We start from the raw sequence: 20,248 nt of genomic DNA on the forward strand, positions 1-20,248 counted from the left end.
TGTGGCAGACCAAGAGGGACTGGGATGAACCAATCCACCCGGCTGACCTAGTGGAACGATGGATCTGTTGGGAAACAGAGTTAACGGAGCTCTCTGATGTCCAAATGCCAAGATGTTATGTACCATACTGTGCTGACCAACTGGGATCATGCCTGGAACTGCATGTGTTCTGTGACGCTTCGGAGCGAGCTTATGGGGCTGTTTTCTATCTTAGAGTGGAGGATAAGGCAGGCCACACTCCTTTGTCATGGCCAGGTCCAGGGTCGCACCCAAGAAGCAGTTGTCAATGCCTAGGCTGGAACTCAGTGCTGCCCTTTCCGGAGCCCAGTTGGCCTCAACTTGCGAGCCGAGCTCACCTTGTCAATCCAAAGGGTCATCTACTGGAGTGATTCGACCACTGTATTGACCTGGCTCAAGTCGGAGTCCTGCAGGTATAAGGTGTTCGTCGGAACTCGCATTGCGGAAATCCAAGACCTAACAGAAGTCCAGGACTGGAGGTCTGTTGATAGCATAAACAATCCTGCTGATGACATTACTAGAGGTAAAACCCTTCAGGAACTGGCTCAACCCCATCGCTGGAGTTTGGGACCACCATTCTTGTCCCAACCAGAGAACGAGTGGCCGACAGCCCCCAGGCGTGCGGCCCCTCCGCAACCAATTGAAGCTCATGAGTTAAGGAAGTCCGCCCAATGCTACAGCATCTCTACGGGACCAACAACGGCTCTCCCTGACCTAACACAATCTCAAACACTGCCGGATCTGATCGCCGCCACAAACCAGACCTCAGATGAGGTAGCTTCTATACCCACCTCCCTCGCGGCAGAGACACTACTCCTCCAGCAAGCACAAGCGGTTAGCTTCCCTGAGGAGTTAAAAGCTCTGAAAGCCGGTAGGGAAGTGGCTAAGGACAGCAGTCTTCTCTCTCTTGCCCCAGAATATGATCCAATCCTTGGCGTGATCAGAGTCGGAGGGAGGCTGCGCCAAGCAGAGATTTTGGACCCAGATTCTATCCACCCAATTATACTTGACTCCAGACACCCTCTTACCAGGCTTCTCATCAAGAGTTATGATGAGAGGCTTCTCCACCCAGGGCCAGAGAGGGTCTATGGGGAGATGAGGCGGAAGTACTGGATAATTGGAGGACGAGGAGCCATTCGTAAGCACCAATACGCCTGCGTAGAATGTCAGAAATGGCGGGCCGGAGCTACGGTGCCCAAAATGGCAGATTTACCCCCTGCTCGCTTGCGCCTCTTTAAACCACCCTTCTGGTCAACAGGAGTAGATTGCTTTAGCCCCTTGATGATCAAGTTAGGTCGTCGTGTGGAAAAGTGCTGGGGCATTCTATTCAAGTTTCTGACAACCAGATGTGTCCACCTGGACCTACTGGAGAGTTTGGATACGGAAGCCTTCCTCAACGCCCTACGGCGGTTTATCTCCCGACGGGGGAAACCCTACGAGATCCTGGCTGACAGAGGTACGAACTTCAAGGCAGGAGAAGCCAGGTTGGAGGAAGCCTTCCAAGCCATGGAACCCAGCCTCCAGGATCAGCTGATGGACCAACAAATCTCATTCAAATTGAACCCTTCAGGCGCTCCTCATTTTGGAGGAACATGGGAGCGAGAGATCAAATCTGTAAAGACGGCCTTACGAGTCGTCCTGGGGGACCAAACTGTCACTGAAACTGTCTTGAGGACCGTCCTGATAGAGGTGGAAAGGATTCTGAACTCCAAACCCTTGGGATATCTCTCTGCAGACATCGCTGACCCCGATCCGGTTACACCGAATATGCTCTTGATGGGACGCAGAGATGAGTCACTTCCTCAAGCCATGTATGCTGATACCAACCTCGTAGGCAGACGCCGGTGGCGACACAGCCAAATCTTAGCTGACCATTTTTGGGCCCGATTCATTCGGGATTACCTACCAAGTCTACAGCACAGAGGGAAATGGCGGAGAGAAATGGCCAGCCTGGAAACTGGCCAAGTAGTAATGATGGTGGACCCTCAGCTGCCTCGAGCCTCCTGGCCGGTGGGCCGTATAACTAAGACCATGCCTGGGACCAATGGTCGTGTTAGATCAGTGGAGATCCAGGTGAAGAACCGGACATATATCCGGCCAGTTGCCCGACTAATTCCTCTCCCTGAGATGACAGAGGACGGGGAGCAATGAGCCTTTTTTGAGGAGTGTGGAATTTAACACATTTCCGGGGTGGCTGTAGAAAAGGCCCATGGAGTTGGTGGAATAATCCTTTAATTCATTGCCATTTACTCAGCTGGGCCAGGGGCACTTTAATTAGGTCAGGTGGAAATGTCCGACAGATCTCAACTCCATAAAAGGAGGAAATTGCCATCGCCTGATCTCGCTGCTTTCTCTTCCTTAACTCCATCTGATCCAGAAGTTCTGTGCGTCCATGAATCCACGTAAGTCGACCGACTCTTACCTTTCATCTGAATTATCTGTGGCGATCGGGAGAGTGGGCCATTCAGTTACTGTTAATAGTTATTACCGCGGAGCGCGGCTTGGAGTGCAGCTTCAAACATATTGTGTAATGTGAATTGTCAATGATCACGGCCCTACGGATCCTCATAGGCCAATTATGCAATCGATATGGTTAATGTGTATTGAAATTAATTATATGTACACATGAAGACAATTGAAAGAGTGAAATGAGAAATGTCATTGTTTGCTAACTGATTGACTTTGATCATGGGAATTATAGATTGTGTCACCATTCACTGTTTGTATTCTTTCATGATTTATGATAAATAGTTACGAGCCTAAATGACTCGCGGATGATTACTATTGACTTAATGAACTGAACTGTTGAACTCCCTAACTTATGTTAATAATGAATGATATGATTTGATCTTTGATTATGAATTTGATTGGATACATGTTATTTGTTTCCTTTGTGATGCAGCACAGACTATTCAGTAAATATACCACTTTATGGTTAAAGGAATTCCTGCCTCAGTCTCATACATTCCTCAGTCACCTGACACGTGACCACCTGTTCACCTTCACTGTCAGTCATCCTACCTGTCCAGCTACCCACACAGATTCCACTAATCTTTCACCATGTTTCATCAGATTTGTCTGATGCCTTCCGACACTACACTGCTCTGGTTCATGTGGTGAGATATGGAACGAGACGCAGAGCACACAATCTATGAATGGCAAATACTCCCATTTGGCACCACCTGCAGTCCTTGCTGTGCCATATACGCTCTGCAGAGACACGCACGGGAGCACCCAGACAGTGACCCTGAAGTATGGGATTCAGTGGACAATGCCTTCTATGTGGATAACTGCCTACAGAGCGTCCCATCTATGGCTGAAGAAAAAGCACTCCTTGATAAAGTACGGAATCTCCTGTACAAAGGGGGATTCGAGGTCCGACAGTGGGCAAGTAACAGAGCGGAAGTTATCCAGCACCTCCCGCACAAGCCAGGTCCAGTAGCAGTGAACTATGGCTATCGCAGTCTGTCTGGTGCTAACCCACAAGAGCCCACTCTAGGACTGAGATGGAGCTGCATATCGGACACCCTGGGGTAGAAGCACCGCTCAGCCCTGAGTACCAAAACCCCCACTCTGCGCACCATCTATTGGACCCTGGCCAGTCAATATGAACCCCTTGGGTATATCCTGCCATATACAACCCGGGCCAAAGTTTTAGTCCAGGACCTGTGGCAGACCAGGAGGGACTGGGATGGACCAATTCAGTCGGCTGACCTAGTGGACCAATGGATCTGTTGGGAAAGAGTTATCAGAGCTCGCTGCAGTCCAAATGCCAAGATGTTATGTACCACCCTGTGCTGACCAACTGGGATCATGCCCAGAACTGCATGTGTTCTGTGACACGTAGGAAACCGCCACATAAGCTCGCTCCGATCTAAGATTGGAGCATAAGGCAGGCCACACCCATGTTTCCTTTGTCATGGCCAGGTCCACCCAAGAAGCAGTTGTCAATGCCTAGGCTGGAAGTCAGCGCTGTCCTTTCCGGAGCCCAGTTGGTCTCTACCTTGCGAACCAAGCTCACCTTGCCAATTCAAAGGGCCATCTACTGGAGTGATTTGACCACTGTATTGACCTGGCTCAAGTCGGAGTCCTGCAGGTATAAGGTGTTTGTCGGAACTCGCATTGCGGAAATCCAAGACCTAACAGAAGTCCAGGACTGGAGGTATGTTGACAGCGTAAACAATCCTGCTGATGATGTTACTCGTGGTAAAACCCTTGAGTGTAGGGGGCAGTACTTTGATGTTTAGATGAAAAATGTACCCAAATGAAACTGCCTATTTCTCAGGCCCAGAATCTAGAATATGCATATAATTGTCAGATTAGTATAGAAAAAACTCTAAAGTTTCCAAAACTGTTAAAATATTGTCTGTGAGTGTAACAGAACTGATATTGCAGGCGAAAACCTGAGGAAAATCCAACCAGGAAGTGCTGTTTTTCCTGAAAGCTCTCTGTTCCATTGCATGCCCTCCCTCCATTTAAAGGGATATCAACCAGATTCCTTTTCCTAGGGCTTCCACATGGTGTGAACAGTCTTTAGACATAGTTTCAGGCTTTTATTTTGATAAATGAGCGAGAAAGATAACATCGCATCATTGGATGGCTGGGTGCCAGCAGCGTTTTGCATGCGCCAACAGAGTGGAGCAGACATTTTCTCTCTCCGGTTGAAATATTATTGATTATATATTGTAAAAACAACCTGAGGATTGATTATTAAAAAAACGTTTGGAATTTTCGTCTGCCCCGTCGTGACCGCTAGAGCCTGTGGATTTCTGAACATAACGCGCCAACCAAATTGAGGTATTTTGGATATAAAATAAACTTTATGGAACAAAATGAACATTTATTGTGTATCTGGGAGTCTCGTGAGTGCAAACATCCGAAGATCATCAAAGGTAAGTGATTCATTTTATTGCTTTTCTGACTTTCGTGACCAATCTGCTTTGCTGCTAGCTGTTTGTAATGTTTTGTCTGCTGAGAGAGATGTCCTTACATAAACGCTTGGTATGCTTTCGCCGAAAAGCTTTTTTGAAATCTGACACACCAGGTGGATTAACAACAAGCTAAGCTGTGTTTTGCTATATTGCACTTGTGATTTCATGAAAATTAAATATTTTTAGTAATTTAATTTGAATTTGGCGCTCTGCAATTCAGCGGATGTTGACGAAAATGATCCCGCTAACGGGATGGGTGCGTCAAGAAGTTAAGGAACTGGCTCAACCCCATCGCTGGAGCTTGGGACCACCATTCTTGTCCCAACCAGGGAACGAATGGCCGACAGCCCACAGTCGTGCGGCCCCTCCGCAACCAACGGAAGCTCATGAGTTAAGGAAGTCCGCCCAATGCTACAGCATCTCTACGGAACCAGCAACAGCTCTCCCTGACCTAGCACAATCCCAAACACTGCCGGATGTGATCGCCGCCACAAACCAGACCTCAGATGGGGTGGCTTCCATACCCACCTCCCTCGCAGCAGAGACAATGCTCCTCCACCATGCACAAGCAGTTAGCTTCCCTGAGGAGCTAAAATCTCTGAAAGCCGGTAGGGAAGTGGCTAAGGACAGCCGTCTTCTCTCTCTTGCCCCAGAATATGACCAAATCCTCGGAGTGATCAGAGTCGGAGGGAGGCTGCGCCAAGCAGAAGTCTTGGATCCCAATGCTATCCACCCTATTACCAGCCTCCTCATCAAGAGTTATGATGAGAGGCTTCTCCACCCAGGGCCAGAGAGAGTATGGGGACATGAGGCGTAAGTACTTGGATACTTGGAGGACGAGGAGCCATTTGTAAGCACAAATACGCCTTCGGGGAATGTCAGAGATGGCAGGCCGGAGTTACTGTGCCCAAAATTGCAGATTTACCCCCCTGCTCGCTTGTGCCTCCTCAAACCACCTTTCTGGTCAACAGGAGTAGATTGCTTTGGCCCCTTGACAATCAAGCTAGGTCGTCGAGTGGAAAAGCGCTGGGGCATTCTATTCAAGTGTTTGACAACTAGATGTGTCCACCTGGACATATTGGAGAGTTTGGATACTGAAACCTTCCTCATGGCCCTACGACTGTTTATCTCCCGACGGAGGAAACCCTATGAGATCCTGGCTGACAGGGGCACAAACTTCAAGGCAAGAGAAGTCAGGTTGGAGGAAGCCTTCAAAGCCATGGACCCAGCCTCCAGAATCAGCTGATGGACCAACAAATCTCATTCGAATTTAACCCTCCAGGAGCTCCTCATTTTGGAGCGAGAGATCAAATCTTTAAAGACAGCCTTATGAGTCGTCCTGGAAAAATTACTTGTGTCATGCACAAAGTAGTTATCCTAACCGACCTGCCAAAACTATAGTTTGTTAACAAGACATTTGTGGAGTGGTTGAAAAATTTGCAAATAAATTCATTAAAAATCCTACAATGTGATTTTTTTTCCCTCTTATTTTGTCTGTCATAGTTGAAGTGTACCTATGATGAAAATTACAGGCCTCTCATATTTTTAAGTGGGAGAACTTGCACAATTGGTGGCTGACTAAATACTTTTTTGCCCCACTATATATTGGGCAGCAGCCTCTAATGTGCTAGAGGTGGCTATTTAATAGTCTGATGGCCTTGAGATAGAAGCTGTTTTTCAGTCTCTTTGTCCCAGCTTTGTTGCCTCTGTACTGACCTTGCTTTCTGGATGATAGCAGGGTGAACAGGCAGTGGCTCCGGTGGTTGTTGTCCTTGATGATCTGTTTGTCGTTCCTGTGACATCGGAAGCTGTAGGTGTCCTGGATGGCAGGTAGTTTGCCCCCTGTGAGGCGTTGTGCAGACCACACCACCCTCTGGAGAGCCCTGCGGTTGTGGCCTGTGCAGTTGCTGTCCTAGGTGTTGATACAGCCCGACAAGATGCTCTCAATTGTACATCTATAAAAGTTTGAGGGTTTTATGTGCCAAGCCAAATTTCTTTAGCCTCCCGAGGTCTGTGTGGGTGGACCATTTCAGATTGTCAGTGATGTGTACTCAGAGGAACTTGAAGCTTTCCACCTTCTCCACTGTGGTCCCGTCGATGTGGATAGGGGGGTCTTGTCTCTCATCTTGTCTCTCTCTCTCTTCCTCATCCCTCTCCCTCCTTCCTTCTGCATCTCTCTCTCTCTCACCCTCCATCCAGCCATGTCAACCTCCCTCCCTCTATCCTCACAGAGTTAAGGGTCAGGTACCAGTGTGTAACGTGCCATTTAAATAATCGAATAATCTCGGTCCAATTATTCTGGTGCCACAATTGATATCACGAGGGCAGTATCGTGTTGTGGACCTTTTGAGGCACCGTGTGTGTGTGTGTGTGTCCTGGTGTTGTGGACCGTTGAGGCACCTGTGTGTGTTGTGGACCATTGAGTACCAACACCTGACTACTACACACATACACAGTCTGGGGCTGTACACTAGGATCCATCCACTGTACCAACACCTGACTACTACACACATACACAGTCTGGGGCTGTACACTAGGATCCATCCACTGTACCAACACCTGACTACTACACACATACACAGTCTAGGGCTGTACACTAGGATCCATCCACTGTACCAACACCTGACTACTACACACATACACAGTCTGGGGCTGTACACTAGGATCCATCCACTGTACCAACACCTGACTACTACACACATACACAGTCTGGGGCTGTACACTAGGATCCATCCACTGTACCAACACCTGACTACTACACACATACACAGTCTGGGGCTGTACACTAGGATCCATCCACTGTACCAACACCTGACTACTACACACATACACAGTCTGGGGCTGTACACTAGGATCCATCCACTGTACCAACACCTGACTACTACACACATACACAGTCTGGGGCTGTACACTAGGATCCATCCACTACCAACACCTGACTACTACACACATACACAGTCTGGGGCTGTACACTAGGATCCATCCACTGTACCAACACCTGACTACTACACACATACACAGTCTGGGGCTGTACACTAGGATCCATCCACTGTACCAACACCTGACACTCATAAACTTGGATACACACACAAGCACACACACAGATACGCACACACACACATAGAGACAAACACTACCCACACACAGCATGTCCCTGCAAAAAGTAGTGGCAGGGTAGGCTAGTGGTTAGAGCGTTGGACTAGTAACCGGAAGTTTGCAAGTTCAAACCCCTGAGCTGACAAGGTACACATCTGTTGTTCTACCTTTATTTAACTAGGCCGTCATTGAAGAATTTGTTCTTAAGTTCTTAACTGACTTGCCTAGTTAAATAAAGGTAAAAATAAAAATTTAACTTAAATTACATTACACTTTACCATGAAATGCTTACTTACGAGCCCTTTCCCAACAATGCAGTCAGAAAGTTAAAATTAATTGCACCAAAAAAATAATGCGTATGTAGTGTGTCTGTGTGTGTTAGTGTCAGTGTAGTGTGAGTGACAGTGAGTGACCGTGTGTGGCGGTGCTGTGATCAAGGGACAGGATGCTCTGAGTCGCTAATGACTGTAGGGAGGGATAGACAGAAATAGGATTGGAGGGAGGGAGGGAGAGAGGATGGGCTCTTGATACATCACCCTTTAAACCTGTTTCACTCACTAACAGGGTCCTGGCAACATCTCTCTCTCCCCCTCTCTGTCTCTCTCTCCTCACCCCTCTCTCTCTCTCGCTAATGAGAGCAGATGAGAATAGATGGGGGATCAACCACGCTCACACTAATGACTTTTACGTCTCCTTCACATGAATGACTTGAAGCTAGATACCTGTTCTCCGCTCCGGACACTGATGGGTTAGAGTCCATCACAAGGGACGGAGATAAAGAGATGGATGAAGAGGGACAATTACAGAGCAATGGGGAGATAGAAAGGGTAGTTAATGTATCTGTACGTCTGCACACTTGAGAGACTTGTTCAAGTGTAGCTTTTAGCTGGCCTGACAGAGTAGTTAATGAGATAGAGGAGGAGAGACAGAGGCGGAGAGGGAGGGAGGCCGGAGAGGGACGGAGGCAAAGAGAGAGGGAGGGAGGGAGGGAGAGGAGGAAGAGGAGAGAGGGAGAGAGAGTGCATAGTAGATTGAATTTATTAATGTAGCTGTCCCAGAACAGAGCAGATCTGCACAGCTGGGACTCAGCAGCTGTAGACAGGAACAGCGGTTAACACACACACACACACACACACCGCTCAACTGTATGTAAATATAAAAAACACCCATCTCTTTCTGTCCCTCCCTCTTTCTCCCCCTCTTCCCAACTTCTGTCGTTACTTCTCTCCAGCTGTTCCGAATGGCCTCCTCCTTCTCTATCTCCTTAGGCCAGAATAATCTGGAGTTTTGGGAGTAACATTCCCTCAATCAAATCAGGAGGGCATTTCGACAAGCATCACTGCTGTTATAGACAAACCGATGAGATGATACCACCTTCTCTTTTAACACCACTTTACTACTGCTGAAAGGGTCATTCCAAGTGTGTGTGCGTGTGTTTATTTTATTTAAAAAGTATATATAAAAGTATATATATTTCACCTTTATGTAACCAGGTTAGCTACATTTACAACTGCGACCTGGCCAAGATAAAGCAAAGCAGTGGGACAGAAACAACAACACAGAGTTATATGGAATAAACAAGCATACAGTCAACACAATAGAAAAAAAGAAAGTCTATATACAGTGTGTGCAAATGGCATGAGGAGGTATGGCAATTAATAGGCCATAGTAGCAAAGGAATGACAATTTAGCAGGTTAACACTGGAGTGATAGATGAGCAGATGATGGTGTGTAAGTAGTGATACTGGTGTGCAAAAGAGCAGCAAAGTAAATAAAAACTATGGGGATGAGGTAGGTAGATTGCGTGGGCTATTTACAGATGGACTATGTAAAGCTGCAGCGATCGGTTAGCTGCTCAGATAGCTGATGTTTAAAGTTAGTGAGGGAAATGTAAGTCTCTTCCCATCCCATCTTCCCAGCTTCAGCGATTCTTGCAATTCGTTCCAGTCACTGGCAGCAGAGAACTGGAAGGAAAGGCGGCCAAAGGAGGTGTTGGGGATGACCAGTGAGATATACCTGCTGAAGCACGTGCTACGGGTGGGTGTTATTATCGTGACCAGTGAGCTGTAATAAAGCGGAGCTTTACCTAGCATAGACTTGTAGATGACCTGGAGCCAGTGGGTCTGGCGACAAATATATAGCGAGGGCCAGCTGACTAGAGCATACAGGTTGCAGTGGTGGGTGGTATAAGGCGCTTTGGTAACAAAACGGATGGCACTGTGATAGACTGCATCCAGTTTGCTGAGTAGAGTACTGGAAGCTATTTTGTAGATGACATCGCCTAAGTCTAGGATCGGTAGAGTAGTCAGTTTAACTAGGGTAAGTTTGGCGACATGAGTGAAGGAGGTTTTGTTGCAAAATAGAAAGCCGATTCTAGATTTGGTTTTGGATTGGAGATGTTTGATATGAGTCTGGAAGGATAGTTTACAGTCTAGCCAGACACCTACAGTGAGGCAAAAAAGTATTTAGTCAGCCACCAATTGTGCAAGTTCTCCCACTTAATAAGATGAGAGAGGCCTGTAATTTTCATCATAGGTACACTTCAACACTTCAACTATGACAGACAAAATGAGAAAAAAAAATCCAGAAAATCACATTGTAGGATTTTTAATGAATTTATTTGCAAAATATGGTGGAAAATAAGTATTTGTAGTTGTCCACGTATTCTATGTCAGAACCATCCAGAGTAGTGTTGCTGGTCAAGCAGGCGGGTGCGGGCAACGAACGGTTGAAAAGCATGCATTTGGTTTTGCTAGCATTTAAGAGCAGTTGGAGGCCACGGAAGGAGTGTTGTATGGCATTAAAGCTCATATGGAGGTTAGTTAACACGTTGTCCAAAGAAGGGCCAGATGTATCCAGAATGGTGTCGTCTGCGTAGAGGTGGATCAGGGAATCACCCACAGCAAGAGCGACATAGTTGATATATACAGAGAAAAGAGTCGGCCCGAGAATTGAACCCTGTGGTACCCCCATAGCGACTGCCAGAGGTCCGGACAACAGGCCCTCCGATATTACACACTGAACTCTATCTGCGAAGTAGTTGGTGAACCAGGCGAGGCAGTCGTTTGAGAAACCAAGGCTATTGAGTCTACCAATAAGAATACGGTGATTGACAGAGTCAAAAGCCTTGGCCAGGTCGATGAAGACTGCTGCACAGTACTGTCTTTTATCGATGGTGGTTATGATATCGTTTAGTACCTTGAGCGTGGCTGAGGTGCACCCATGACCAGCTCGGAAACCGGATTGTACAACGGAGAAGGTACAGTGGGGTTCGAAATGGTCGGTGATCTGTTTATTAACTTGGCTTTCAAAGACTTTAGAAAGGCAGTGCAGAATGGATATAGGTCTGTTTGGGTCTAGAGTGTCACCCCCTTTGAAGCCTTTGCTTTCCTGACTGACTTTTAAAGAACGACCAGGCACCCTCAACTGACGGGATGAGATCAATATCCTTCCAGGAAACCTGGGCCAGGTCGATTAGAAATGCCTGCTCGCAGAAGTGTTTTAGGGAGCGTTTGACAGTGATGAGGGGTGGTCGTTTGACCGCGGACCCATCGCTGATGCAAGCAATGAGGCAGTGATCGCTGAGATCCTGATAGAAAACAGCAGAGGTGTATTTGGAGGGCAAGTTGGTCAGGATAATATCTATGAGGGTGCCCATGTTTACGGATTTAGGGTTGTACCTGGTGGGTTCCTTGATAATTTGAGTGAGATTGAGGGCATCTATCTTAGATTGTAGGACTGCTGGGATTTTAAGCATATCCCAGTTTAGGTCACCTAACAGAACAAACTCTGAAGATAGATGGGGGGCAATCAATTCACATATGGTGTCCAGGGCAGAGCTGGGAGCTGAGGGTGGTCTATAACAGGCGACAACAGTGAGACTTATTTCTGGAGAGATTCATTTTTAAAAGCTCAAACTGTTTGAGCATAGACCTGGAAAGTGTGACAGCTTGCAAAGTTCTATCTCTGCAGTAGATTGCAACTCCTCCCCCTTTGGCAGTTCTATCTTGACGGAAAATGTTGTAGTTGGGTATGAAAATCTCAGAATTTTTGGTGGGCTTCCTAAGCCAGGATTCAGACACGGCAAGGACATCGGGGTTGGTGGAGTGTGCTAAATCAGTGAGTAAAACAAACTTAGGGAGGAGGCTTCTTATGTTAACATGCATGAAACCAAGGCTTTTTTGATCACAGAAGTCAACAAATGAGAGTGCCTGGGGAGACGGAGGGCCTGGGTTAGCCTCCACATCACCTGAGGAACAGCGGAGGAGTAGGATGAGGGTACGACTAAAGGCTAGCAAAACTGGTCGTCTTGTGCGTTTGGGACGGAGAATAAAAGGAGCAGATTTCTGGGCGTGGTAAAATAGATTCGGGGCATAATGTGCAGACAGGGGTTTGGTGGGGTGCAGGTACAGTGGAGGTAAGCCCAGGCACTGAGTGATGATAAGAGAGGTTGCATCTCTGGACATGCTGGTTTTTCAGGGTGAGGTCACTGCATGTGTGGGAGGTGGGACAAATTAGGTATCTAAGGCATGTACAGTGGGACTAGGGGCTCTGCAGTAAACTAAAACAATGCTAATTATCCTAAACAACAGTATTCAAGGCATATTGACATCTGAGAGAGACATAAGACGAGGCATAAAGCAATCACAGGTGTTGATTGGGTGAGCTAGCTAAGACAACAACGGGTAAGACAACAACAGCTAATCAGCTAAGACAACAACAACAACTGGTAAAATGGCGATGAATGGGCAGAGATGGTCGGTTAACTACACACAGGGCCTGAGTTCGGGGCTAGGGCCGACAGATAAACAAAGGTAAACAACGTGGAGTATCGTGATAAATGAACAGTCCAGCAGGCATCAGCTATGTAGCCAAGTGATCATAGGGTCCAGTGTACAGCAATAGATGGAACAGGGTAGCCGCGGGGTAGCCATTACTACGCTCGCACCCGGGAGACACGGCGCTTAAAGTTAGCAGTCCCGGGTAAGGAGAAGCGTCTGCTCCGTCGTCCGGCAAAGGCCGGTTGAGGGCACAGCTGATGGAATTACGTCTGCGGGTCAGTCGTGGTGGTACGGCTAGGCACCGTGTCGACGAAGGGACCTGGCCAAATAGCAAAAGAGGTATTGTAGTTGTGGGAATTTAGTTTGCTAGCCGGGAGATGCGCCTGGCTCAGGGCTAGCTTCGGGGCTGGGTCACTCAGTTGAAGATAGCTAGCTGTGATGATCAATGGTCGGCAGGAATCTGGCGTTGTCGTAGAGAAAAACAGTCCGAGGCTGGCAGGTATTATCCAGGCTAAATAAACGGCTGGTGCCTGAGCAGAGGGTAAAGGCCGCTAGCAGTGGCTAACAATGACTAAATGGCTAGTAACTTAGCTAATTATCTGGCTACCTTCTGATGAAAGTTTTGGTTATAGGGTCTAAAACAATAGCGGATCCGTGTCACATTGAGTGAGGCGGGTTACCGGAAGGTATATTTAATTTAAAATGGAAAAAGAGATTGAATAATAAATTGCACTATATACAAAAAGTAATCGAGAGGACAACAAACCACGTCTGCATCTTGGAATTCCACCTTTTTGTGTGTCTACTTTCCCTAGAAGCTCCTGAGTCGCTGCGTACCTCACCCCAACACATAACACACAATCCACACACACAACACAAGTGGTTTCTCTGACAACTGGATTAAGGAAATCCTGATTAGTTTTGTTGAACAAATTCTCATTTTCGAATGTCTCAATTTAGCATGCTGTGACCCACTTTGGATGGATTTCCTTTTGACAGTGGACTGAATTCCCTCTAGAATGAGGTTTTGATGGTTGTATGTTCATTGTGTTCAATATTTCCGTGTATTGTGGTTTTCACAATTTTATGATTTAAAGAGCTGAGAAAAATGATATTTTTGTCTGACTATAGTTCTGAGGGGAAGACTTCATACTGGGCTTTACTGTGTCGTTCTTGCCCTGTTGTGGTAAATACGTCTTCCACTGGTAGGCGCCAGTGGACATGATTTGACTTGAACTAACAGTCTCATGGCATTTTCTCAGTGAATCACTATCACTCTCTAAAAATAGCTAATACTGAGTACTTATCGCTTTTGTCTTTAATGTCTGTTTTGGAGAGTCCATTTTCTTTGACCTGCACATACAGATGGCTCATAACTTAGAGTACAGTTCAGGATAACCCTTTTTTTTTCTTCCTCTCAGTTTTACCACTTCTCCTTTTACTCCCACTTCTACTTACTGTCTTTTGCTCCATATTTCTCCACTCCCCGTTTTGTTTGCCTCTTCCCTCCCTCTCTCTTTCCGTCTCTAGTGAGTTTGTTGAGACTGAATATGAACTATGAACTATGATCTTGTTGTTTTCTGTTTCTCATCCACAGGCTTGGAGGCGTCATATCTTCCTACAAAATAGTCCCAGATGAGATTGATGAGATTAAGGTAAATATCTCTCTCCCTCCTCTATTGCGCTCTCTCTCTCTCTCTCTCTCTCTCTCTCTCTCCCTCTCCCTTCCTCGCTCCCTCTTACTCCCTCTCTCTCTCTCTCTCTCTCGCTTTCTCTCTCTCTTCCTCAACATCTCTCCATCTTGCGTTCTCTCTCACTCTCCTGATCTCTCTCTGTCTTCCTCTCTCCCTCTTAGTCCCTCCATCTTCTCTCCCCATCCCTCCGCTCTCTCTCTCTCTCTCTCTCTCTCTCTCTCTCGCTATCTCTACTCTAACTGCATGCTGCCCCCTAGAGCCCACCGCAGGCTATAGTTCAAAGGTGACACTATTTTGGATTCTCACATGTATTCTCTCACAAGGCCTACAGTTGTTATTGTTAGACCCTTCTGTCTTGGAAACAGTTGTCCCACACAGTGGGTGAATTTTAATGGTCTTTCTTTGATTTCTTGCATCCTCTCTCCTTGCCTCCTTTTCCAGGCACATTAGAGGACAAGATCCAAGGTTTGTCCCCTCTGATCTTCTCCTCCAATGCAATTTGAGAAGGGGGAGGTGAAAAGGGAGGATGCTAGGAATCAAGGAAAGACAATTGAGATTCACCCAGCGCTTTAGTATTCTATGCTGAACCTGTGTCTGTTGTCTATTTGATTGACACTGCTCCCAGCCAATGGAGTGGTCACCTCTGTGATTGACCCTGCTGCCAGCCAATGGTGTGTCTCTATGCACTCTGTCCTCAGGAGACATTGGTGGACTGGTGTGATGAGAAGGAGCTGAACCTGATTCTGACCACCGGAGGAACAGGGTTCGCCCCCCGTGATGTCACGCCCGAGGTACATGGGGACCCCAAAGTTTGTGTTTGTGTCCATGTGAGTGGATGACTGTTGACCCTAGATATAGTGTAAGCTGTCAGCTATGCGTGCACATGTGTGTGTTGGTTGGCACCTACATGGTCAATGTGCATGTTTATGTGAGAGTTGTGTTTGTCAAACCATAGATTATCTTGTGTTTTGTCAGGTTTTTCACTGTACGGATAAATACATGTTTTTGTTCCACTATGTTATTTTCCATATGATGTATTTTGCATACGTTGTCAATGTGTGTGTCATATTTTAGGGTTGAGAGAGTGTTTTATCTTATGTTTGACTCTGTGTATGTGTATGAGTGCATGTTCATTTGCTTGTGTGTGAGTGTGTGCATGTGATGGGGAGAAAGCGCTTGTGACTCCCTGGAGATTACTGCTGGCTGTGGACGTTGACTCCCCCCCTCTCTCTTCCCCTTCTCTCTCTCTCTCCCCCTCCCTCTCTCCCTCTTCCCCCTCTCTTTGATATGTCCTTATCTTTTTCTTCTTTTTGTAATAATGTGCATGTTTGAATTGTCATTCATCTCAAGGGCACACAATGTCACTTCTCTTAAACCTTGTGGTGTTAATGTTTTTGTTATTCACCCAATGCAGGTCTGATGGACCCACAACATAATTGGGTTTTTAAAACAATACAGCCATAACAATTTATGTAGAAATGCTTAATACTTAGATGTTGACCAATTACAAGCATTATAGACAGCATACATGGTTAATATTTGCCATTTACCTGCTAGATCACATTTATCGATAAAGCAGCTATTTGTTGTTTTGACATGGGTGGAATAAATCATGTTTATCTTGAACAAATATAAATGAAACAAGGTTTTCATCTCTATTCATGTTTATCTTGAACAAATATAAATGAAACAAGGTTTTCATCTCTATTCATGTTTATCTTGAACAAATATAAACGAAACAAGGTTTTCATCTCCATTCATGTTTATTGCTTTGAACTGAACAAATTGGAAGGACAAATTTTACATACAGTATTTTATGGAAATGATAAATGAGCCCCATCGAACACAAATTAAGACCGGTCTACACATCAAGAGGGACAGAGTTTTACTGTGTGTGGTGCAAATGTATTTCTTGCACTTTATGTTCTGTGTCTTCCTGTCCTTCTTGGGTCCACACATCACATCACTTCCTCTTGTTGCTCCCGGCTGCAATCTATAATAATGGAAACATTTAGTTCAGGAATTTTACTAACATCTCACTCACTCACATATACAGTGCCTTGCAAAATGAATTCATTCCCCTTGGCGGTTTTCCTATTTTGTTGCATTACAACCTGTAATTTAAATTGATTTTTATTTGGACTTCATGTAACGGACATAAACAAAATAGTCCAAATTGGTGTTGTAAAATTAAAAAAATTAGATATTTCTAAAAAAGAAAAACATAGAAGTGGTGGGTGCGTGTGTTCACCCCATTTGCTATGAAGCCCCTGAATAAGATCTGGTGCAACCAATTACCTTCAGAAGTCACATGATTAGTTAGACTGCACACAGATGTACTTTATTTAAGTGTCACGTCATCTGTCACATGATCTCAGTGTATATGCACCTGTTTTGCAACACTACTAAGCAGGGGGGCACCATGAAGACCAAAGAGCTCTCCAAACAGGTCAGGGACAAAGTTGTGGAGAAGTACCGATCAGGGTTGGGTGCTAAAAAAAATATCAGAAACTTTGAACATCCCACCGAGCACTGTTAAATCCATTATTAAAAATGTAAAGAATATGGCACCACAATAAACCTGCCAAGAGTGGACCACCCTCAGACCAGGCAAGGAGGGCATTAATCAGAGAGGCAACAAAGAGACCAAAGATAACCCTGAAGGAGCTGCAAACTCCACAGCGGAGATTGGAGTATCTGTCGGTAGGACCACTTTAAGCCATACACTCCACAGAGCTGGGCTTTATGGAAGAGTGGCCAGAAAAAAATAGGCAAACATGTTTGGTATTCGCCAAAAGGCATGTGGGAGACTCCCCAAACATATGGAAGAAGGTACTCTGGTCAGGTGAGACTAAAATTGAACTTTTTGGCCATCAAGGAAAACGCTATGTCTGGCACAAACCCAACACCTCTCATCACCCCAAGAACAACATCCCCACAGTGAAGCATGGTGGTGGCTGCATCATGCTGTGGGTATGTTTTTCATCGGCAGGGACTGGGAAACTGAATTGAACTAATGATGGATGGCGCTAAATACAGGGAAATTCTTGAAGGAAACCTGTTTCAGTCTTCCAGATATTTGAGACTGGGACGGAGGTTCACCTTCCAGCAGGACAATGCCCCTAAGCATACTGCTAAAGCAACACTCTAGTGGTTTAAGGGGAATCATTTAAATGTCTTGGAATAGCCTAGTCAAAGCCCAGACCTCAATCCAATTGAGAATCTGTGGTATGACTTAAAGATGGATGTGTTCCCCTGGTGTACAGCAAACTTACAGGAGCAGTTTTGCCTTGAAGAATGGGCAAAAATCCCAGTGGCTAGATGTGCCAATATTATAGAGACATACCCCAAGAGACATACGCCAAGAAGCTCTAATTGCGGCAAAACATTTTGACCCTGGTGTGGGTGAATAGTTATGCATGCTCAATTTTTCTGTTTTTTTAGTCGTATTTCTTGTTTGTTTCACAATACAAAATGTTTTGCTTCTTCAAAGTGGTAGGCATGTTGTGTAAATCAAATGATACAAACCCCCCAAAAATCTATTTTAAATCCAGCTTGTAAGGCAACAAAATAGGAAAAAGTGCAAGGAGTGAATACTTTCACAAGCCACTGTATAGTTACAGCAGGCCATGGTAGGAGAGTCAGACAAACACACATGCAACAACATCACTCACACTGTAATCTCAGCCCTGGCCTTAGACCTTGTTGCCAGTTAGGCTGTAATCTCAGCCCTGGCCTTAGACCTTGTTGCCCATCCCTGACCCTGCTGAAGGTGAATGTAATATTTGTTCAGTACTGTAACCAGTGTTTCCTTTCACTCTGTCCCTTCCTACTTCCCGATGCTGCAGGCCACCAAAGAGGTGATAGAGCGCGAGGCTCCAGGGATGGCCCTGGCTATGCTGATGGGCTCCCTTCAGGTCACACCTCTGGGCATGCTCTCCAGGCCTGTCTGTGGAATCAGAGGCAAAACCCTCATCATCAACCTACCTGGCAGCAAGAAGGGCTCACAGGTAAAAATCTGGTGTGTGTGTGTGTACTCTCATTGACCTCTGACCCCTAACTCTCTTCCTACAGGAGTGTTTCCAGTTCATCCTTCCAGCTCTGCCCCACGCCATTGACCTGCTGAGGGATGCAGTTGTGAAGGTGAAGGACATCCATGAGGCTCTGGAGGACCTGCCCTCACCCCCACCGCCCCTCTCCCCACCCCTCACCCTCAACAGCATTGCCTGCACCCAGACAGAGGACAAGGTGACACTCTTTGGCTCTCCTCCATTGCGTTTGAATTTATTTTTTGAAGAAAAAGAGGGTGATATACACATCCCACACCACATGATAATGAGAGGGCCTTACATGATGATGAGAGGACCCTACAGGATAATGAGATATTCCTACATGATAACGAGAGGACCCTACATGATAATGAGATATTCCTACATAATGAGAGGACCCTACATGATAATGAGAGGGCCTTACATGATGATGAGAGGAACCTACAGGATAATGAGATGTTTCTACATGATAATGCTCTCATTCATGATAATGAGAGGACACCCATACACGATAATGAGAGGATGTCCCTACATGATAATGACAGGACCCTGCATGATAATTTAGGGCCCTACATGGTAATGAGAGGAGGTCCTACATGATATTAACAGGAGGTCCTACATTATATTGAGAGGTCCCTACTGATAATGACAGGGCCCTACTCTTAATGAGAGGAGGTTCCTAAATGAAATTCAGAGGAGGTCCCTACAAGATAATGAGAGGAGGTCCCTACAAGATAATGAGAGGAGGTCCCTACAAGATAATGAGAGGAGGTCCCTACAAGATAATGAGAGGAGGTCCCTACATGCTAATGAGAGGAGGTAGGTCCCTACATGCTAATGAGAGGAGGTAGGTCCCTACATGCTAATGAGAGGAGGTCCCTACATGCTAATGAGAGGAGGTAGGTCCCTACATGCTAATGAGAGGAGGTCCCTACATGCTAATGAGAGGAGGACCATACATGAAGTAAAACTGCTTAATTTCCTGCACCATAATCACATAATTTCCACTCCCAGAAGTCTCTCCGTTTGTAGCAGTACTTAACTTTTATCTTAATTAATAGCTGTAGCTGCTTTTACAGTGGTTATTTTATCCATATGTTATGACATACAGCATCGTGAGTTGTGGTGTTTTCTTAATAAAGTCTATTATTATTATAAGGGTGTGCAGTGTGAGGATGATTATGATGATGATGATGAGGATGATGAGAAGATGAAGGACAGATGCTTGGTGTCCACCGAGGACCACCACGCCCACCACCACCACACCCACTCCCACGGACACAACTCACACATCACCGCCGCCGCCATCGCTGCCAAGGTAAACACACAATGGCCTGTTGCTGTTTCATGTTAGAATCCTCAAGTTAACTTCAACATGGATATTTCAGCCCAGAAGTTCTTTATAAAATGAATTATGATCATTTGACCCAGAGAAAAGAAGGGAGATCTAGCAGAAATAGAGGGATAGATGAAGAGGAAGATGAATGGGTGGAGAGGAAAATGGAGAGTGAGGGATAAGAGAGGAAGAATGGAGCTAGGTCTCAGAATACATGTATTGTGTTTGCTGCATTAGAAACCGATCTCCCTGTTCACTGCATTACTGCACGTGTGCTGAGCCTTCATTTGGATACATCAGTACGTCAGTGTGTGTGTTTACCTGTCGTGTGTGTGTGTGTGTG

General features: G+C 45.9%; 1 protein-coding gene across 10 annotated transcripts in view; it reads left to right on the top strand.

Annotated features, from left to right (window-relative positions):
• Positions 1-20,248, top strand: part of gphna (gephyrin a) — a 134,229-nt gene that overhangs the window by 35,461 nt on the left and 78,520 nt on the right. For 6 of the 10 annotated variants that reach the window (XM_042325270.1, XM_042325274.1, XM_042325273.1 and 3 more), the window contains exons 3-7: positions 14,424-14,481; positions 15,219-15,347; positions 18,369-18,530; positions 18,595-18,768; positions 19,729-19,887. In XM_042325270.1, coding sequence (XP_042181204.1) covers positions 14,424-14,481; positions 15,219-15,347; positions 18,369-18,530; positions 18,595-18,768; positions 19,729-19,887 — 682 coding nt within the window. The remainder of the gene's footprint in view (positions 1-14,423; positions 14,482-15,218; positions 15,348-18,368; positions 18,531-18,594; positions 18,769-19,728; positions 19,888-20,248) is intronic. The other 4 variants (XM_042325272.1, XM_042325279.1, XM_042325278.1 and 1 more) reach the window with 2 other exon arrangements.

The sequence above is a fragment of the Oncorhynchus tshawytscha genome, linkage group LG08 (genome assembly GCF_018296145.1).
Source record: "Oncorhynchus tshawytscha isolate Ot180627B linkage group LG08, Otsh_v2.0, whole genome shotgun sequence".
In the NCBI taxonomy this organism is placed as follows: Eukaryota; Metazoa; Chordata; class Actinopteri; order Salmoniformes; family Salmonidae; genus Oncorhynchus; species Oncorhynchus tshawytscha.